At 44.7% G+C, this 23,278-nt stretch overlaps 1 protein-coding gene across 1 annotated transcript in view; it reads right to left on the reverse strand.

The window, feature by feature from the left end:
• The window catches only part of DGKH (diacylglycerol kinase eta), a 676,008-nt gene that overhangs the window by 193,599 nt on the left and 459,131 nt on the right, over positions 1 to 23,278 (reverse strand). Inside the window, 1 exon segment of the mRNA XM_030202410.1 lies at positions 14,981 to 15,068. Coding sequence (XP_030058270.1) covers positions 14,981 to 15,068 — 88 coding nt within the window.

Here is a 23,278-nt window from a genome sequence, read left to right on the forward strand (position 1 = left end):
CCTAGTTTTGTGAGCCCTTGGGCCACTGCCGAGGAGCGGCAGCGGCAGGAGAATCACCCCAACACAAGACAAGTCAGACCGGAACTGGAACACAGTGGACCGGAGCAAGGCTTCACCTGCACCTGGCCGCTTTTCACCAGAAGTTGAGCTTCTGGCTTCAGGTGGCCAGCAGGACTTACCGGACAGGACAGGGAGGCAGGACTGCAGGACACAGCAGCAGGCGGACAAATAACAGGTAACACTAGAAACACGCTGGGTTCCAGGAAAACCGCAGGCAAATGAACAATCCAGAAACAAGCCGGGCCAGGGCAGGCTGTAGGCAGAAGAATAGTCCAATAACAATCCGGGTCTGGGCAGGCGGCAGGCAGAAGAATAGTCCAATAAACAATCCGGGTCTGGGCAGGCGGCAGGCAGAAGAATAGTCCAAAAAACAAGCAGAGTAAAAGTCACCAAAACGAAAAGCACAAAGGCACTGCAACAACTCACACCAAAGGAACGCCTCTGAAGAACACTGCTGCAAGGTAACTAGGAACCTTACCAGGTGGTTAATAAAGGCAGGTCACAAGGGAGTTCACCAGGTATGGTGCTGCTTGATTCCAAAAAACTCCCAAAACAATCTGGAGAGCTGGAAGATCCGGACCGGACCAGCGTATCTTCCGGAACAAGGGAAAGGTTGCGAGCAGACTTTCATTATTCCAGTCCAATTCAGAGGCTAAGGTGCGTAACCTAATCGCATAGTCCCCTAAGGTCTGGGTTCCCTGTTTGAGTCTCAGGAGAGCAGAAGTAGCTGAAGTAACCTTCCCTGGTTCTTCAAACACCCGTTTGAAGTGCTCCACGAAGCCCCAGAAATCCTGAAGCACCGGACTGTTCTTTTCCCAAAGTGGGGACGCCCAATCTAAGGCTTGGCCGGACAGCAGGGACATCATATAAGCTATCCGGGTTCTCTCCGTAGGAAAATCTTGGGCCTGGAGCACAAAAATTTATTTCGCACTGGTTAAGAACCCTACTACAGCCCTTGGATTACCATCATATCTAGGAGGTGACTTCAGACGGATTCAGTGGTGTGCTGGAGCCGGCTCGCACCGGCTCGCAAGAGCCGTTGGTAAATTTTGACTGCTCCTTGCGAGCCGGTTGTTGTTGGGGGCGAGCCGGCTCCATTGCGGGAGGTAAGCATGGCAGGAGGGGCGCCATCACTGGCCATGCTTACCTCCCCTGCCGCTCCGAAGCATGTACAACCATGTCCTTCGCCCACCTCCGTCTTTTTTTAATTACCTCCGTCAAAGCGCTGCCATTTAAAGCCCTGCTGCGTGCTGGCTGAACGTCTCCAGGCTTCCCCTGCTTGATTTGGATGATGTTCGTGCCTTAAGTCCCGCCTTCCATTCTGACGTCATTTCCTTTTTTGCGAAGGCAGGACTAAGGCACGAACATCATCCGAATCAAGCAGGGGAAGCCTGGAGATGGCCAGCCAGCACGCAGCAGGGCTTTAAATGGCGGCGCTTTGACGGAGGTAATTAAAAAAAAGACGGAGGGGAGCGGGAGGGGAGGGTGGGAGCGAAGGACATCTTTGGACATGCTTCAGAGCGGCAGGGGAGGGAGGAGAATCGCTGGATGGGTAGAGGGGGGCAGGGGAGAGACTTGCTGAGCATGGGTGGGTAGAGGGGGGCAGGGAAGAGACCTGCTGGGCATGGATGGGGCAGAGGGAGGCAGGGGAGAGAATTGCTGGGCACGGATGGGCAGGGGAGAGAATTGCTGGGCATGGATGGGCAGAGGGGGGCAGGGGAGAGAACTGCTGGGCATGGATGGGCAGAGGGAGGCAGGGGTGAGAATTGCTGGCTATGGATGGGCAGAGGGAGGCAGGGGAGAGATTTGCTGGCCATAGATGGGCAGGGGAGAGAATTGCTGGGCATGGATGGGCAGAGGGGGGCAGGGGAGAGAATTGCTGGGCATGGATGGGCAGAGGGAGGCAGGGGAGAGAATTGCTGGGCACGGATGGGCAGGGGAGAGAATTGCTGGGCATGGATGGGCAGAGGGGGGCAGGGGAGAGAACTGCTGGGCATGGATGGGCAGAGGGAGGCAGGGGAGAGAATTGCTTGGCTATGGATGGGCAGAGGGAGGCAGGGGAGAGATTTGTTGGCCATAGATGGGCAGGGGAGAGAATTGCTGGGCATGGATGGGCACGGATGGGCAGGGGAGAGAATTGCTGGGCACGGATGGGCAGGGGAGAGAATTGCTGGGCATGGTTGGGCAGAGGGGGGCAGGGGAGAGAACTGCTGGGCATGGATGGACAGAGGGAGGCAGGGGGAGATTTGCTGGCCATAGATGGGCAGGGGGAGAGAATTGCTGGCATGGATGGGCAGAGGGGGGCAGGGAGAGAATTGCTGGGCAGAGGGGGGCAGGGGAGAGAACTGCTGGGCATGGATGGGCAGAGGGAGGCAGGGGAGAGATTTGCTGGCCATGGATGGCAGGGGAGAGAATTGCTGGGCATGGATGGGCAGAGGGGGGCAGGGGAGAGAACTGCTGGGCATGGATGGACAGAGGGAGGCAGGGGAGAGAATTGCTGGGCATGGATGGGCAGAGGGAGGCAGGGGAGAGATTTGCTGGCCATAGATGGGCAGGGGAGAGAATTGCTGGGCATGGATGGGCAGAGGGGGGCAGGGGAGAGAATTGCTGGGCAGAGGGGGGCAGGGGAGAGAACTGCTGGGCATGGATGGGCAGAGGGAGGCAGGGGAGAGATTTGCTGGCCATGGATGGGCAGGGGAGAGAACTTCTGGGCATGGATGGGCAGAGGGAGGCAGGGGAGAGAATTGCTGGGCATGGATGGGCAGAGGGAGGCAGGAGAGAGAATTGCTGACCATGGATGGGCAGAGGGAGGCAGGGGAGAGAATTGCTGGGCATGGATGGGCAGAGGAGAGAATTGCTAGGCAGAGGGGGCAGGGGAGAGAAGAGAATTGCTGGGTATGGATGGATAGAGAGGGGCAGGGGAGAGAGGAGAGTTTCAGGACATGGATGGTGGGGAGAGCAAGAGAAATTCTGGACATGGATGGAGGGGAGGAAAGGGAGAGAGAAGAAATGCTGGACATGGAGGGAGATAGAGGAAGGAGATTAGATGAGGGAAAAGGAAGTGAGGAGAGAAACTGCACATGGATGGAGAAAATAGGCAGAAGCTGGATCCACTACAGTCAAGTATGCGGAGGACCAGAAATGAAGAAGAAAGGAGGAAAGAAAAGAAATAAATGGAAAGGAAGCCCTGGAAACGGAGTCAAGGGAACAGATAGAGAGCAGCAGAATCAGATACTGGACCAGCATGTTCAGAGAAAACAGTCACCAGACAACAAGGTAGAAAAAAAATAATTTTATTTTCATTATAGTGTTTGGAATATGTCCACTTTGAGAATCAGGTGCTGAACGTTAAAAGTTTATGTTTATTTACTTATTTATGGCATTTATCCCATATTAAACATGAATTAGATTAGAACCTGGGATCATTTAATTTTTTTTCCTGGAGAGAGTAATGTGTTGGCCGCTGCCCCCCCCCCCCCCCGGGTATAGCCAGCTCTGCAATTTTGTTTTGGGGGGGGGGGGCGCCGGGGTGGACGGGGGGGCGCAGAGATAGATGGGGGGGGGGGCCGCGGGGGGCGGGGGGGGGGGGGGGGCGCCGAGGTGGACCGGGGAGAGAGCCTGTTGTTAAAAATTTTACCAGCACACCACTGGACGGATTCCTGATGTGGCCGGAGCTCTTGCTGGTGCTGGACCTGAACCTGAGACGTCTGCTGCGGCCCCCATAGAGGCCGCCATCAGTCTCTCTAGCTGCTCCATACGTGCTCCCAACCCTTGAAGTATCCTGGCATGCTCCTGCAGCGCCTGCATGAGGGATGATACCTCCGAGCTCATGGCCTTGCAAACTGTCATGTATACACAGCAGGAACCTAGGTTTGTGAGCCCTTGGGCCACTGCCGAGGAGTGGCAGTGGCAAGAGAATCACCCCAACACAAGACAAGGCAGACCGGAACTGGAACACAGTGGACCGGAGCAAGGCTTCACCTGCACCTGGCCTCTTTTCACCAGAAGTTGAGCTTCTGGCTTCAGGTGGCCGGCAGGACTTATCGGACAGGACAGGGAGGCAGGACTGCAGGACACAGCAGCAGGCGGACAAATAACAGGTAACACTAGAAACACGCTGGGTTCCAGGAAAACCGCAGGCAAACGAACAATCCAGAAACAAGCCGGGTCAGGGCAGGCTGTAGGCAGAAGAATAGTCCAATAACAATCCGGGTCTGGGCAGGCGGCAGGCAGAAAAATAGTCCAATAAACAATCCGGGTCTGGGCAGGTGGCAGGCAGAAGAATATTCCAAAAAACAAGCAGAGTAAAAGTCACCAAAATGAAAAGCACAAAGGCACTGCAACAACTCACACAAAAGGAACGCCTCTGAAGAACACTGTTGCAAGGCATCTAGGAACCTTACCAGGTGGTTAATAAAGGCAGGTCACAAGGGAGTTCACCAGGTATGGGTGCTGCTTGATTCCAAAAAACTCCCAAAACAATCTGGAGAGCTGGAAGATCTGGACCGGACCAGACCGGACCAGCATATTTTCCGGAACAAGGGAAACGGTAAACCATCACTTCGCAGCATTCCCCAGGTCTAAACCCCAGGGACCGAGGTGACTGCGAGCCAGGGACCTGGGCACAACCGTGACATTCACCACGTTGGGTCCTATCTTCAGCCTGTCAAGTTTATTCAAGAGCTTCTTCTGGGGAACCATGTCAAAAGCTTTGCTGAAATCTAAGTAGATTACACCTATAGCACGTTCCTGATTCAATTCTCCGGTCACCCAGTCAAAGAATTCAATGAGATTCGTTTGGCATGATTTACCTTTGGTAAAACCATGTTGTCTCGGATATTGCAACTTATTGGATTCCAGGAAATTCACTATCCTTTCCTTCAGCATCGCTTCCATTGCTTTTCCAATAACTCAAGTGAGGCTTACCAGCCTGTAGTTTCCAGCTTCTTCCGTATCACCACTTTTGTGAAGAGGGACCACATCTGCTGTTCTCCAATCCCACGGAACCTCTCCCGTCTCCAAGGATTTATTAAACAAATCTTTAAGAGGACCCGCCAGAACCTCTCTGAGCTCCCTCAATATCCTGGATCCCATCCGGTCCCATGGCTTTGTCCATCTTTAGATTTTCAAGTTGTTCATACACACTCGCTTCTGTGAACGATGCTATATTCGCTCCATTCTCATATGTACTTTTGCCAATCAATCGTGGTCCTTCTCCAGGATTTTCTTCAGTGAAAACAGAACAAAAGTATTTGTTTAGCAAATTTGCTTTGCCTTCATCATTATCCACATAGCGGTTTGCAGCATCTTTCAGTCTCACAATTCCATTTTTAGTCTTCCTCTTTTCACTAATATACCTGAAGAAAGTTTTGTCGCCCCTCTTTACATTTCTAGCCATTTGTTCTTCTGCTTACGCATTCGGTGTAGTTACTGTTTTGGTGTAAAGTAAATTGTTTATTATTCTTTATAATTTCTTTGTGTCTTTGTAATCTGTGCTTATTTGTTCTCTGTAGAAGTTTCTTTTGGATTGTCTTATTTTATATTTGTATTTTGTTTGACTTTCTTTCCAGGCCTTTAGTGATTGTTCGTTTTTGTTTTTTCCCCAGTTTCGTTCTAATTTTCAGGTTTGCGTTTTTAGAATTTTTAGTTCTTCGTTAAACCAGAGTATTTTATTGCATTTTTGTGCTGATTTTGTACGTATGGGCACTATTTTGTTGAGGATTTCATTGCATTTTTCGTCCCAAACAGTGAAGTCAGTTGAATCGGTTTTTGGTGCCCAGTTGTTATCATATATTTCTTGCCAAAATGTTTTGGGGTCTGTTTTACCTCTTATTTTATAAAAGGCCAGTTGATGTGTTTGGGGAAGACCTTTCTTCTTCCAGCATAAGGTCATAGTTAATTTAAAGTGGTCAGACCAAGGTACACTTTTCCATTGTTGTTCCATTACCGAAGAGGTTCAGTCACTGGATAGTTTGTATGTTAATATATCCAGTGCATGCCCTTTTATGTGTGTGAGGTTGATTTGTGGCCAGTGGAAGTCCGACATTTGTAAAAACTCTTTGCATTCTAGTGTGTCATTTGAGGTTGTGTCCTCTAGGTGAAGGTTTATATCTCCTATTATTATTACGTTAGGTTTTGCGAGGCATGTGTTTGATATAAGGTCCATGAGAGTTGGTTGGGCATCTTTCCAATTTCCTGGTGGTCGATATAATATGATGCAAGTCAGGTGAGCTGGGAGGGATCTGTTTTGTAACCTGATTGCTGCGATTTCAAGTTGTGTATTAATGGATTCCGCAATGAGTTCTGAAATGAATTTGTCTTTGTAGATTAGGGCTATGCCTTCTCCTCTTTTACCTGTTCTGGTCCAATGGTTGATTTTGTTTCCTGGAGGGCAGATGTCAAGGATTATGGGGTTATCTTGGTTATGAATCCAAGTTTCACTGATGAGTATTAGGTCTAGGTTATCCTGAGTAATCCAGTCTGTTAAGGTTTCCGTTTTGTTTATTACTGATCTAGCGTTTATATCCTATTTGGATCTGTTTAAAGGTTTCGTCTAAGGCAGGTATTAATGGAATATTTATTAGTTGACGTATGATCGATGTGTTGGGTGTGTACGGGTTCTTTTCTCCTGCTTTCTGTTTTTGTTTGTGTGATGATGATTTTCCATGGTAAGGTCTGGTTTTGATCTGATGACAGTAGTTTAATCTGTTCGTCCTATGTTGGGAATGTATTATGGGGATGATATTCTGTTCTTCTTGGGATAGGGCATCTATTGTATGAACTAAGGCCAGGATGTGTAATCCTAGGATTAATTTTGTATGGTTCATTTATATTTTTTTTATGAATTCTGATTTATGGCCAGTTCCGGTCTGTGACACTGAGGTTGGGGAGAGGTAGGATAATCTCCAGCTTTTTTGTTTGCAGTACAGTTTAAGTTTAAAAATTACATCTATTTCTCTGGCTGCAGTGTCTTCCCTGCCTTGTTTGCTTGTAGCACTTTTTGCTTGTCTTTTTGTTTGCCTTTTGTTTGTTTTTTTTGCTTGTAGCACTGTTTAGGTTAATGAATTCACAATTTATTGAGCCTTTCTATGAAGATTTTATTTACCACACTATAATAAGGTGCTTGTCAAATCCCTCAATAGCCCGGACATTACACTTTGTTGCTGTATTTTTACAGCACAGTGCAAGGGGAAGAGGGGGCACATCCTCTCCTGTACATTCTGGAATAGAAGGTAAACAAGTACTACCATAAATCTTTAGCCAGTGGCCTGGAACCAGCGGAAATGGGTTCAATTCTCACTGCAGCTCCTTGTGTCCCTGGGTAAGTCACTAAATCCTCCATTGCCCCAGGTACAATATACGTACCTGTATATAATATGTAAACCACTTTGATTGTAACTACAGAAAGGCGGTATATCAAACCCTATCCCCTTTTCCTTTCTTCTTTAAAAACAGTTATTTTAGGAGGATGGAAAAAGATACGTTGGACTCACTCTCAACCTCCATTAGCCACTCTTTGGGCAAAGCCACTGAAAGAAAGCTCCTGAGGTGGAGAACTATTCCCACACGTTGAGAAAGATACCTCCAATGCGAGGTCAGTTGAATACTCCCCTTCTGGACAATAAACCTCTGATAGGCATCTATTGTCCCAGAACTCAGACTAACTCAGAAAGCACAGGATGTCTAAAAACACACCAGCTGTAGAGCAGAAGATCTTTGTGGCCTAAACCTTGGCTTCTTGATTACTGAAACTGAACAATGTTAAGGGGCAGTGGAAGTTTTCCATTAGGAATCTTTTCAACCCCAGCTCGGTGAGACCTGTACAAAGGTAAGATTGGGGCACTAAACTAGTGTTGGTGCCAGCATGTTCAGTGCTGAGGGTGACAAGTACAGGATCATTTGAGACACCAAGAAGTATCATGCTGTTTGATGCAAGGACTGCAACACAAACATCTGGTATGCTGAATAAATATCACAGCAGTTTTTTTTTCAATTTCTGCTTAGAAGAGAGCCAGTGACCATCAGATTTGGCTTTGTATGCAAGCGAATATTCTAAAAATGTTCTAGAAGACAATAAGAGCTTCAGGTTGGATCTCTGGAGACTACTGTTGTGTTGTCTGTGCATTGGAGAAAGAGTTCACTTCCAGACATGGCAGGATTAGATGGTGTGTCTCTTGTTTCTCAGTTATGTGTTGAAGGGACACGTGGAGGGGCATAATCGAACGGGACGCCCAAGTTTTCCTGAGGACGTCCTCGCAGGATATCCCGGCGAAGGGGCGGGGAAACCCTATTATCGAAACAAGATGGGTGGCCATCTTTCGTTTCGATAATACGGTCGGGGACGCCCACATCTCAACATTTAGGTCGACCTTAGAGATGGTTGTCCTTAGAGATGGTCGTCCCCAGTTTTCGGCGATAATGGAAACCGAGGACGCCCATCTCAGAAATGACCAAATGCAAGCCCTTTGGTCATGGGAGGAGCCAGCATTCGTAGTGCACTGGTCCCCCTGACATGCCAGGACACCAACCGGACACCCTAGGGGGCACTGCAGTGGACTTCATAAATTGCTCCCAGGTGCATATCTCCCTTACCTTGTGTGCTGAGCCCACCAAAACCCACTCCCCACAACTGTACAACATTACCATAGCCCTAGGGAGAGACAGGGGGCACCTAGATGTTGATACAGTGGGTTTCTGTTGGGTTTTGAAGGGCTCACATTTACCACCACAAGTGTAACAGGTAGTGGGGGTGGGCCTCAGTCTGCCTGCCTGAAGTGCACTGCACCCACTAAAACTACGTCAGGGATCTGCATACTGCTATCAGGGAGCTGGATATGACATTTGAGGCTGGCATAGAGGCTGCCAAAAAATATTTTTAAGGTTTTATTTTTAGGGTGGGAGGGGGTTAGTGACCACTGGGGGAGTAAGGGGAGGTGATCCCCGATTCCCTCCAGTGGTCATCTGGTCAGTTCGGGCACCTTTTTGAGGCTTGGTCAAAGAAAAAACGGACCAAGTAAAGTTAGCCAAGTGCTCGTCAGGGACGCCCTTCTTTTTTCCATTATGGGTCGAGGATGCCCATGTGTTAAGCATGCACCAAGTCCCGCCTTTGCTATGCTTCCGACATGCCCCAGGAATTTTGGTCGTCCCCGCGACGGAAAGCAGCTGAGGACGCCCAAAATCGGTTTTTGATTATGCCGATTTGGGTGACCCTGAGAGAAGGACGCCCATCTCCCGATTTGTGTCGAAAGATGGGTGCCCTTCTCTTTCGAAAACAAGACTGATTGAAGCCTTCATAGCTTCTACTCAATAATAGCTCTCTCCAGCTTCTTGTGTGAGCACTCAAAGCATTTGTCCTGGCTCAATCAGCATGAGTGAGATTTTTGTTATTTCTGGACCTCTCTCCTAATCAAGGAACTGAGGAGGTCAAAGTACTTATGTGTCTTCAATCTTAGATTCAATGAAATGAATTTCTTTCATAATTTATGGAAGGCAAGTAGCCTCACTTTCTAGGCCTAACTAATCTGGGTGACATATCCTTGTGCAAATGCCATAATCTGAGTGATTTTGATTATGTTCCAGACACTTGTAGCAAACTGAATTCAGAACTTGATGCAACTGGCCTGCTTCTCTGACTTGATGGGCAAAATCTATTATGTGAAATCAAAAACATTTTCCTATAAAAACATATGGTCAATGAGAACGAAAAATGTTTCCATTTAGCCTGTTGGGAATGTTTGTAACAGGAAAAGGCACAGACCAGTTTGGTGTGTTTTTGAAAACTATGAAAAATGCCAATAACGTAGCTAGGGAAAGGAGGAGGGTGGTTTTAGCCAAAACCAGAAGAAAAAGGATAAGATTTCTTGTTTATGTTTATTTGGTACTTCTTATACCACCTTTCAAAATGGAGCCAAAGTGGTTTACATATCTAAAATAAACAAGTGAAAGGAATTAAAAATCTTAAACAAGAGAGAGAAAAGAATCAGGTACACAGGAGTCATTCTGCTGCCGAGACGAACCTGCGAGGCAACTTAACTTGGAAAGGCTGGAATAAAAAGGTGAATTTTTAATCCTACTTTAAATTTGAGATAGGAAAGTTCAGCATGAAGGTGAAGCGAGAGGGAATTTCAGAAAAACGGGGCCAAATAGAAAAAAAGCACTCTGAGAGTCAAGAGATCTTACATAGGATAGGGACATACAGGAAAATCAGTGATGCAAGATAAGAGGGCTTATGAAAAGAAACACACATTCAATAGTTTCAGCATAAAATAAAGAAACTGAGGGGAACTATCACATATATACAGTGAGTCTTTTAGGCCTTACCAGAAAACTCCAAATGATTACAGACATGACACTCATGTGCATGACAACTGTGAACTGCTTCTTTTCAGAGAAGGTAGTAAAAACAGGACAAACTGTCCAAAAGTAATATGCCATTTTATTTCCTCTACAGATTATATTCACTCCAGTACAGCATTCCAATTTCCTTCTAATTATGCCAGTGTCTTATCCAATAGCAAAGACAAATTTCAATTTACAGTAGTCTCGATTATCCAACCTTCGTTAATCCAACCATCCAGCATATCCAACAGACTCCCCATCCGTGACATCAACATGTTGCTGTGAAGAAGTGCACGGCTTCTCTTCCTGTTTTCCGGCTTCACACGCTGCAAGGAAGCCATGCTTTTGATCTGAAATCATGCTCCTCTGCAATGGAACCTTGCGGTGTAGCTGACCTTCCTTCATGCACCCCTCAAACGAGTTAAGAAGCATGTGGCTTCTATTCCTCTTTGTGATTTTAGCCCATGCTTCTAAACATAATATTTGGACCTGGGACCCTGCTTGTGTGGCGACGGAAACTTAGAAAAACTTTTAAGCTGAGACCTTGATTTTACAGCATGGCAGCAATTTGTAGACCTTGTTTTTAGAGCATAGCAGCAATTTTTGGCCCTGAGACCCCACTTTTGCAGAAAGGGAACTGTTGAAGTGTCTAGATGAGACCTTGCTTTTATAGTATGGCAGCAATTTTTGGCCCGTGCAAAAAGAGGAAAAAAGTTGTTTTGTCTTAAAGAGCAGAAAATTTTGCAGAAAGGAATTGCTTCAGAAAGTGAAAATTAAAGATGTTTTCAGCTGCTTTCCAGCCAGGGAACCACTTTGATCTGAGACGGTGCTTTTGCAGAAATCTTTAGAGCTGACATGCAGATTTATATGACTCGACAACAGCCTACTTTTCCTGCCAGAGATCCATTTTTTATCTGAGGCCATGCTTTTGCAGAAACAAAACCATTGTAAGATTCTTGTGCACAGTGAGTTTTATGCGGTACAGTATGTATACCTACTGTATTCCTGTTTATTCATTTACATTTACAGCACTTTCTTTATTCTTACTCTCATTCTTAGATCCGGAGGGTTTCAAGTTTTAGTTCTGCTGCCTTGATTTCTGCTTCACACTGGTTTTAATTGGAGAAGACAACACAGTGATCGTGAGAAATGGGACTCTGCTTGGTTCTGTATATGCAGTTAATAAATATGGCTTCCCTTGCTTGGTCTAGTACCTATACAGTATTTCTGTTCACGCTGCCTGTTCTACAACTGCTGCGCTATCTATACTGCTCTGTATTGTGCTCAAATTGCCTGCTTACAATTTTTTTCATTGCTGATTAGTGTTAATAAACAATATTTTTAAATTAAAGATACCTATGCCTGTTCTTCATGCATAAAGTATATTTTCTGTGCATTGTGAAGGGTTCCCATTGTTTTTCATATTATCCAACAATGGGCCAGTCCCAGTTACGTCAGATAATCAAGACTCTTGTATTTTTATTTTATATTTTTGATTTCTATTGAATTAGGCTGAGCAGGTGCATTTGAACATATTTAAATGAGGCAATGGGCTTACTGTAGTGTAGGTAAACATTTTTGCCTTCTTGACTCAGATTGAAATGGTATCACAGTTGGATAAAGTTCCTTTGCCCTATTTCAGATGTTGGTGGCATCAGTATAACGACTGCATATTAGGAAGAGGAGAAGAAAAGAAGCTGTTAATGCACTACATGATTCTGAGTATAGGTAACCTAAAAACCCACTAAAATGGATTTATTTTTATCAAGGTACATGTTGTTTCTGAACTGTTATTTTAACATAGGATATGATTATTCTTCTTTTTACCCCAATTACAGTTGGAAAGAATTATACATAAAGAGTTGAGAATATCTGTCTGTCTGGAGCAATAAAACTTGTCAAAAATTTAACAGATCAAATTTGGCATGGGAGAAAACCTAATTAAAAAAAAAAGACACATCAAGTTCTAAAATGGGCCACATCAAAATAGGAGGTTCCATGGAAATATGCCAATGTACCCCTCCCCCCCAAAATGGCCCAATACCTTTCTATGGAAGAAGTAGTTCAGGCTTCTGCAGCACTGTAACTTAGATACAGTGAAAAATGGCAGTTAGTGAATTTCTACTTTCAAAACGCCTCTTCCCTGTTCTATATTCTCCCCTCCCCAACTATCCTGCATATCTCTCAACTACTTCTTCAAATCTATCCCCCAACACCTACTCTACTCCCTAAAAGTAGCCCCCAGAACTATGCTCACCCCAAAATTTACCCTGCTCCATAGAACTACCCTACCCCAAAACTAGCCTCTGCCCCCCAAAATGACCTACTACTACTCCCACCCTGCACACCTACCTACCTACAACTACCCCTGTTATGATACAGCTTGGGTGGACAATAGGTGTTAGGTTAGTATACAATAAGACAGTTAGGATAAGGGATTCTAAACTAGGCTTTAGAAGAAATATGAAGAGGCTCATTTTCAAAACATGTAGTAACATAGGTTATTATGTAACATTGTAAGTCTATGTGCTTTAAAAATGAATACCTACGTGAAGTGACAGAAATGTTCCTGTCATCTCTGCAAGTAAAGAACTAATATCACATGCCACTAGGAGGCTCCTGATATAGAAAGATGCACTCTGCACATTCATATACTGGCCAAGTACAACAACAACAGATGCGGAGACCATAATTAGCACAAACACACCTATTCTCTGCCCCTTACACACTCCCCCCCCCCCCCCCCCCCGAAAAAAAGGAAATACCGTGCACTTACTAAGTGCAGATGGCAAAACTAACACAGAATGCTGTAGCACATTCTGCAATATGGCCTTTTTTGCTGCGTTAGGTGCATGCTAGTGTCTAATGCAGTTAAGCAAAAGGGCCCCTTATTTTAACGTTTATGAATCACAGCATTTATGGAACTCATATTTCTTCTATAACTGTACCTCCGTAAGAAGCATGATTCACTGAGTACTACAGCACAATAACTTAGCCCTAACACAACCGCCTCTACCTCAACCTCCATTAACACCAGCACCCACAACTAACCCATGAACAAAGCTGACCCTCCTCTCTCTCTTCTAAGTCAGACACACACATGCCCACATAGAAGGATTGGAAAGAATTCCATACGCCATGCTCCGCAGAAGGCAACAAAGAACTATCTGCTGAAAATATCTCTAAGCCTCAAATCTGGGGGCACACTGAGCCTTGGGGAGAATAATTTTAAAAGGAATTTGACTGGGAAGCTATGCAGTGACCGAGGTAAATTGCCAAGGATGATAACTGCCCCTTTCCCCCGTGACCAAGAGTATGCAATTTTGCAGTGTACATAATTTTGAAATGGCAAAAAGAGACAAAGGCAATATAGCATGCTTTATAATCGTTTGCATACTTTTCACACGCAAACTCTTTGTGGGATTTTGAAATTGTCTCACTAAGAGGTCCATTTACTAAGCTGCATTAGGTGCTAAAATGTGCCTAATGCAGCAAAAATGGCCTAACGCAGGATGTGCTAAAGTGTTCTGCATTAGTCTTGCCATTTGCGTGCACTAAGCACGCGGTATTTGTTTTTTATTTTGGGGGAAGCATCAGGGAGGAGAATGGTGTGGATCTGTTAATCAGCTAGCGCACTGACATTACCACCATGCTAACTGGTTAGTGCATCCATAATGTGGGAGCCCTTAGCACCTCCTAAATAGGAGACAATAAGAGCTCCTGCGATCATTTTTTAAAAATGGCTGCACACTAATGCTATATTTAGTGCATGGCCAGAAATTTTAAAAAATAGAAAAAAAATATGGTTTTTTGATGTACTTTTCAATAAGGATGTGCTAAGCACATTTAGTAGCGCAGCTTAGTAAAAGGGCCCCTAAATGTTTCAAATAACCCATCAGAATTCTCATCTTCTTTTGTATTTCCAGCTCAACTGAAACCAGAACTGGAAAATGGCACTACAGGCCTTCATTTGAAATTACCTAGGGACTTTTCTTATCTTTTACATCCTCCCAATATACCTGGTCTGGTCATGGTCATCCATGTGCATAACACCTGGTCTAGTTCTTTAGAACCCTGTATTCATAGCAGTGGCGTAGCTATGTGGGGCCACAGGGGCCTGGGCCCCCCCCCCAAATTTCCTCTGGGCTCCTGGTTTTGCTGGCGGTGTCCCCAACCCCTGCCAGCCGAAGCCTTGTCCAGCGCCAGAGAAGACTTCAGCTGGCGGGGGTAGGAAACCCCTGACAGCCAAGGTATTTGCTGCAGCAGTGGGTGGGGAGCGGCAGTGCGGCAGGGGGCGGCAGACCAAAATGTGCCCCCTCCACCTTAGGCTCTGGCCTCCTCCCACCACGAGGTCTGGCTACACCCTTGATTCATAGGCCCTGAATCCAGTCTCTAGGTGTCTTTTTCCCACAAGGCTATTGATGTTATCTCCACAGTATCACCAGCCCCAGCTCCATTCCACCCAGAAAGTGGAAGACCAGGCTTGGGCACAAAACCAAGAGTCATTTGCATGACAGTCCACATGACTACTATTGAACCACTAAGCCCCCACATAAAATTTTCTTCCTAACCAAATCCATACTTGGCATTCTTCAGATTCTTCTTCAGGAGTCAGTGGAAGACTGGAAGGCTTTGATGGTAATTTGAGTTCGTATGACATAATGCTCCATCTGAAGAATATACAAAACAATCAAAGAAAGATTGAGCTCAATATCCATAGAGAGTAAGGTACCTCAATTGAGGCAACTAAACTATGCATTAGAGCTGTATGGCATATCATATTTAACTATTCGGCCGAATACAAATAATGAAAAATATTATTCAGCCGAATAAGAATATAAATAATAGGTATTGTGCTTTAGCCTAACAAATAATAAAAGAAGCAATGTGAAATCAGAGATCAAGTGTTTCTTTCAGTAGGATTTAGCACAGTAGAGCCCCAGATCATTTATGTTTGAATTTAAATCACTATTTGGCCAAATACAAATAATGTATTCGGGGCCAAACTGAATTGAATACGAATATTCAGTATAGCCCTACTATGAATCTATATTCAGTAAGTATAGATGACCAAAATATTTTTCTAAGTTATGGTTATAAAATTAGGCACCCAGCACTGACAAACAGTTATGGGCCCCTAGCTTCATTACGCCACATTGGCCTTATTCCCTTTTAAGGTACCTAAAATATCATTAAAGACAAATTTAGGTGATAAATCTGTCAAAACGGAAAATTCAAAAGTCTAGAAGCCTAAACGCTGAAATCTTAGAAAATGGCCTACATGGCTATGCCAGAACAGAACATGAAAAATACCAGTTATCAGGAAATATTTTAAATCAACTGTGCAACTCTTGAGCATATACCACCACATCAAGCTAGATCCAAATCTGTCATATTGTGTAATTTTGAATATAATTATTTGTACATTCCTGACTGTGTTATTAATAGCAAGGGGCATAGGAGCCAAGTTCTCAAAATGATTGGGGATGCTAAACTCAATAAAAATGATCCCTCCTTGGACAAAGTTAAAGAGAGCTGAATATTGGGGGTGCTCAAGCACCCACTACACCCACAGAGCTGGCACCTACACTTAAATCAAATTAGACCCAATCTAACTATACTTATAAAAAGGATCTATATTGGACTTCAAACTTCCAAAGAAGACCATCCAAATGTTTATTTTTTTAAACATACTTTGCGATACATGGTTACATGAGTGAAAATGGCTAGCTTAACCTTTTAGTATTCATCTTACCGTGATGGTACCAAAGGTGTCCTTATTTAATTCACCGATATCATAATGTGCTGTACAGACATTTAAAAATACAATTAAAAAAAATTTTTTAGATGATCTTCTTTGGGAGCTTCAAAACCAATACAAAACTTTTTTGTAAGTATGCACATCCGATACAGAAGGACAGTTACTAAGCTGTGGTAAAATATCACATTTTATCACAGCTTAATTTACTGCAAGAGTCCTTAATCTGTGGTACCTCAATACCACAGGTTAGTTATCTCCAGTGGTGTGCTGGAGCCGGCTCGCACCGGCTTGCAAGAGCCGTTTGTTAAATTTACTGGCATCTTACGAGCCGGTTGTTGGCCCGTGCGAGCCGGCTCGCCTCTGCTCCCCCGCCCCGCTAATCCATCTTCCGTCTGCCCCCCCCCCCCCCCCCCCGATAGTAGCCCTGCTGGTTTCCTTTCTGCACTGCTGCCGCCGCCCTGCCTTTAAAAACTTTATTTTCCCTCGAGGCGCGCCAGCGTTGAAGCGAAGGCAGCAGGCTCAGCTTGGTTCCTGCCTTCGTTCCGTTCCTTCGCATCATGGCTCCGCCCTTGCCTGACGTATTTCCTGTTTGCGCAAGGGCAGAGCCATGATGCGAAGGAATGGAACAAAGGCAGGAACCGAGCTGAGCCTGCTGCCTTCGATTCAACGCTGGCGCGCCTCGAGGGAAAATAAAATTTTTAAAGGCAGGGCGGCGGCGGCAGCGCAGAAAGGAAACCAGCAGGGCTACTATCGGGGAGCAGAGGGCAGACGGAAGATGGACGACCAGGGGAGCGGAGAGGAGAGCAGGGGGGAGAGGAGGGTTGCTGGACATGGGTGGGTGGATGGAGGGCAGGGGAGAGGAGGGTTGCTGGACATGGGTGGGTGGATGGAGGGCAGGGGAAGGAAGGGTTGCTGGACATGGGTGGGTGGATGGAGGGCAGGGGGGAGAGGAGGGTCGCTGGCCATGGGTGGATGGAGGGCAGGGGAGAGAGGAGGGTTGCTGGACATGGGTGGGTGGAGGGGAGAGGAGGATTGCTGGACATGGGTGGATGGAGGGCAGGGGAGAGAGGAGGGTCGCTGGACATGGGTGGATGGAGGGCAGGGGGGAGAGGAGGGTTGCTGGACATGGGTGGATGGAGGGCAGGGCAGGGGGAGAGGAGGGTCGCTGGACATGGGTGGATGGAGGGCAGGGCAGGGGGGAGAGGAGGGTCGCTGGACATTGGTGGATGGAGGGGAGAGGAGAGTTGCTGAACATGGGTGCATGGAGGGCAGGAGAGAGGAGGGTTGCTGCTGGACATGGGTGCATGGAGGGCAGGGGAGAGGAGGGTTGCTGCTGGACATGGGTGGATGGAGGGCAGGGGGAGAGGAGGGTTGCTGGACATGGATGGAGGAGAGGGAAGGGAGAGAGAAGAAATGCTGGACATGGATGGAGGGAAGGCAAGAGTGAAGGAGATGAGAAGAGGGAAAAGGAAGAGAAGAGAAAAACTGCACATGGATGAAGAAAATAGGCAGAAGCTGAGGACCAGAAATGAAGAAGAAAGGAGGAAAGGAAAGAAATAAATGGAAAGGAAGCCCTGGAAATGGAGTTAAGAGGACAGATAGCAGCAGAATCGGACACTGGGCCGGCATGATCAGAAAAACAAAGTCACCAGACAACAAAGGTAGAAAAAAATCATTTTATTTTCATAGTGTTTGGAATATGTCCACTTTGAGAATCAGGTGCTCAACATTAAAAGTTTATTTTTATTTACTTATTTATGGCATTTTATCCCACATTAAACATGAATTAGATTCCCCCCCCCCCCCGCAGGCTCTCTCCCTGGCTATAAGCAGCTCTGCAATTTGGGGGGGGGGGGGGGCGCAGATGTGGACCGGGGAGAGAGCCTGTTGTTAAACGTTTACCAGCACACCACTGGTTATCTCCTATGGTAAATGAATAATTTAACTTGCATTCAGCCTCATAAGCCATGCTATTCCTGGAAAACTAAACACCAACTTTGAGCTGGTGTTATTTTTTCCCCCTGCAAGCATTGAGCCCCTAATATGAAGCCTTATGCCCCCCCCCCCCCCCCCACAGCTATTTAAAGGTGCTACTACATAAAACTATCATCCTCACTCCACCAACCAATCCCCTCACCCTTATAATCACAAAGATCCCACCCTAAGTAGATCCCACCTCAAGCACAAGACACAGCACCACCACCACTTACTAGTGCACAGGAGAAATACCAAGTATATTTAAGGTCCACCATTTGGGGTCAACCAGTGCCATTTTCATGCTGACAAACCTGGGGCAGAAATGACTGAAGATTGCTCCTGTGCCCCTTCCCCCCACACCTAGATACCAGGAATAGCCCTAGTAAGTGCTAAAGGGGTCCTGTGCAGGGGAGGATTGTGTAACAGGGTGATGGGATTGGGAGATCTATGCTGGGGAAATCAGGGTAGAGGGGGATCAGCTTCGGTGTGAAGATAAACTGTTTTATGCACTGGCCTCTTTAAATAGCTGCCCAGGAGCACTGGGTCAGACACCAGCAGCCCAGTGCTCACAGGGAGGAAAAATAATGCCAGCTCTGGCATTAGTTTTCCAGGAATAACATAGCTTGTGAGGTTGAATGCAATTGTGCTATTCATTTACCATGGAAGTTACTAACCTGCAGTACTATGTTATCACTGATTTGTGGCTCTCACAGTAAATGAAGCTATGGTATAAATATGTGATATTTCACCACAGCTTCATAACTACCTCTATCAATGAGATAAAGAAAGACAGCGACAAAGAGCTCTACAGGAAATTTTCAGTAAGCTATGGTAACTAGGTACAAGGTATGAAGCTTCTTTGGTAACCATGCACCTTCTTTGAAAATTTGCTAATTAAAATTAAAATGTATCTGAATACCTTAAACCATGTTAGTTTGTCGGTGCAAATACATACTGGAAAATATATACATATATTTCAAAATTAAATAAGTATTTCACTCAAGAAAACTTGGATTGCTCATTTTTTTCAGTGGCTAAATGTAAGTGCTATGCCAGAGGCAGGTTCTAACCAGGAATCTAGGCTCCTAATTATTTATTTATTTTAGATTTTGCTCACACCTTTTTCAGTAGTAGCTCAAGGTGAGTTACATTCAGGTACTCTGGATATTTCTCTGTCCCAGGAGGGCTCACAATCTAAGTTTGTACCTGAGGCAATGGAGGGTTAAGTGACTTGCCCAAGATCACAAGGAGCAGTAGAGGGATTTGAACTGGCCACTTCTGGATTGCAAGACTGGTGCTCTAACCACTAGGCCACTCCTCCACTACAAGCCACCTACATCCTGTTACTACTACTACTACAAATCATTTCTATAGCGCTACCAGTTGTACGCAGTGCTTCACAATTGAACATGAAGAAAAGACGGTCCCTGCTCAAAAGAGCTTACAATCTAAATCAGAAACCATACTCTATACATTTTAAATACTTCAAGGGTAACAATACTGCAAATTGGGATGGTTATTAAAAAGTACCCAATCAATTGGCTTAAATATTTTCATTAAATACTGAAACACAACTGCTTTCCTAACTGGTTGACTAAAGTCTGCTGAAAAAATCTTCTAAAATTAATAAAATGATAGTCTAGTCTTTAAAAATACAAAAGTTACGTGTTCATCACAAAAGCTCAGATCCATAAAAGCTGCAGACAGAAATTCTATGGCAGCCATTCTCATGAAATAATGCTACTCATCCACTTCCTGTTTTTAAGTACCTTACAAGACCTTTAACTTCAAAGCATTATTGAAAAGAAAAACTATTAATAAAATATTTTTCCTATATGTTTGGACTTCTAGAGGAAAGGAATATAAAAGGGATACTCAAGGATGACAAGGCCATAGCAGCAAAATTAAATGAAATGTTTTACTTCATTCCCTTATAGTTCATTGAATTTGCTCCATAGCAGCAAAGTTAAATGAAACATTTTACTTCATTCCCTTTTGATTCACTGAATTTACTCTATCACCTTTCCTCAGCAAATTACAAGGCAGTGTACAAAACTAAAACAGAGCAGAAAGGAACAAGAGAATGTTGAGGAGATACTCAGGCTGGAACCATTTTTGATGGTGAGTCAGAGGAACTGGAGCAAATCTTTGAGAAAATGGATGAAATAGAGCAAACTAAAGAGTAATAAATCACCAGTACAAGATGGTATTCAGCCTAGAGTTCTGACAAAATGTAAATATGAAATTGCAGACCAGTTACTATCATTGCACACTATAACCTATAACCTATCATTAAAAATCAGTTCCAGTACCTGAGAACTGGAGGCTGGCCAGTGCAATGCCAGTCTTTAAAAATACATCCAGGGATGATCAGTAAACTATACACCAGTGAGTCTAATGTTATTAAACATGTACATGAGGATTAACTAGTTGATACAGAGGTTCATTTTCAAAGCACACAGATTTAGAAAGTTACATATATTACTATGGAGCTCATTTTCAAAACAGAAAAATGTTGAAAAAGTGGCATAAATTTGCATTTGGACGTTTTTCTCACAAAAATGTCCAAATTGGTATTTTCAAAACCAATTTTTAGACTTTTTCTATGACGTCTGTCAGAAGTGCGTTCAAATCATAAGGGGGCATGTCAAGGATGTGTTAAGGGCAGGATCTGGGTGTTCCTAACACTTGGATGTTTTTCAGCCATCCTATATAATAAAAGGCACCTCCAACATTCTGAAGCTGACTGCATGGCTGAGGCATTCCTGATCTCTGTATCCATCTCCTGAATTGATACCACGTACTTCCGGGTTCGTCACAAGCAGAAGTGACCAACCACATTAGGTTTCTCGGCTTCAGAATGTTGGAGGTGCATTCTATTAAATAGGATTGGTCAGTTCCTTTCCTATATAATAAAAGGCACCTCCAACATTCTGAAGCTGACTGCATGGCTGAGGCATTCCTGCTCTCTTATCCATCTCCTGAATTGACATCACGTACTTCCGGGTTCGTCACAAGCAGAAGTGACCAACCACATGAGGTTTCTTGGCTTCAGAATGTTGGAGGTGCATTCTATTAAATAGGATTGGTCAGTTCCTTGAAGCACAGCCAGAAGTCAGCATCCTGCACAGTAACGTTCAGACACCAGAGGGGGGGGGGGGGAGGAGGTATCTCTGTCACACACACTCTCTCTCTCTCTCACACACTCTCTCTCTCTCACAGTCAATGTCTTTCTCACTCTCACACACTGTCTCTCACACACTCTATGTCTCACACTGTATCACATTCACTCTGTGTCACACAGTCACTCACACACTCTCTTGCTCTCATACACTCAGTCTCACAGAGAGTCTGTGTCTCACACACACACTTTCTCTTGCACACACTGTATCTGTGTGAAACACACTCTCTCTCTCTCACACACTGTGTCTCACATATGCACTTGCACACACTCTCATTCTCACACACACACTCTCTCTCTCTCTCACACACACACACACACACTCGCACATTCACTCTCTCTCTCACACACAGTCACTCTCACATACACTCTCTTAAACATACACACTCCGAGGAAAACCTTGCTAGTGCTCGTTTAATTTGTGTCAGAAACGGGCCTTTTTTAACTAGTAATGGAATAAAACAAAACTGTCCAGGACTAAAACTAAGATGTTTTGAGCTACACCTGTTTTTATAACAAATAAGGTACAAAAGGGTGCCCTAAATGACCAGATGACCACTGGAGAGAATCAGGGGTGACCCCCCAATATCCCCTCAGTAGTCACTGACCCCCTCCCACCCCCCACAAACGTGAATACAAATATGATTTAGCAGCCTCAATGATAGCCTCAGATGTTAGAGCCAGGCCTATTAGAACAGCATGCAGGTCCCTGGAGTAGTGTAGTGGTCAGTGCAGTGCAATATGGTATGGGGGACTCTGGTCCCTATCTCCCTCTACCTGTTACATTTGTGGTGGAAACTGTAAGCCCTCCAAAAGTCATCAGAAACCCACTGTACCCACATATAGGTGCCCCCTTTACCCATAAGGGCTATTGTGTACAGTTGTAGGCAGTGGGTTTTGGGTGGATTTTCGGGGGCTCAGCAGACAGGATAAGGGAGCAACAGTGAGATGTATGTCTGAGAGCATGTTTTTGAAGTCCACTAGGGTGCCCCATTTATCTCCTGGGATGTCTGGGAGACCTGTCTACTAAAAATGCTGGCCTCTCCTACATCCCAAAGGCTTGATTTTCTACGTTTTTCACTTGGCCTTTTTTTTTGTTTGTTTTAAAAATGAACCAAAAAAAAAAGGCCAAAGCACAAAACCTTGTTAGAAACAGTATTTTCAAAAAACAAAGATAGACGTTTTTCTTTTTGGAAAATGAACTTATTCAGATTTTGGATGCTTTTTGCAAACCATTTAATGTCGGACTTAGACGTCATATCAAAAATGCCCCTCTAAGTAACTTTGTAAGTCTAAGTGCTTAGAAAATATGCTGTAACTTTATAATTTTATGTACTTTGAAAATGAGCACCACAGTGTATTTGATTTTCAGAAAGCTCTTGACAGAGTTCCTTGTAAAACTCCTCAAGAAATGTTATAATTTTATATAATACCATTTACGTTGATGTGTTTTAGTCTTTATTGCATGTTCTTCTTTTGGACTGGGGATCATTTTGGCTTTTCTGCATGTAAACAGTGGAGTAAAATCCAACCTCATCAGGAGAGACCAGGAAGATCACCTAAGAGAAGACCAGAATGGCATAAAAGATTATGTTTATTGACTAAGATCAAAACTTGACATGGCCACATTTCAGTGGTATCATAATATCAAATATGGTCATGGGTGCAGAAAACTAAAGCAAGCTGTTTGTCAACTGAATTGACAGCTCAGTCTGCACCTGACCCAGGATGAAAAAAACAGCAAGTCAGATGCAGACTGAACCTGTTGACTCAATTGACAAACAGCTTGCTTTAGTTTTCTGCATCCATGACTATATTTGATATTGTGATACTCCTGAAACAGACAGACACTGATAAGTGTCGGTGACAGGTTTTGATCTTAGTCAATAAATATCATCTTTTATGCCATACTGCTTTGTCTTCCTGGTGTCTCCTGACAGCTTTTTCATTTTTTTCTGCAT

The sequence above is a fragment of the Microcaecilia unicolor genome, chromosome 4, assembly GCF_901765095.1.
Source record: "Microcaecilia unicolor chromosome 4, aMicUni1.1, whole genome shotgun sequence".
NCBI lineage: Eukaryota > Metazoa > Chordata > Amphibia > Gymnophiona > Siphonopidae > Microcaecilia > Microcaecilia unicolor.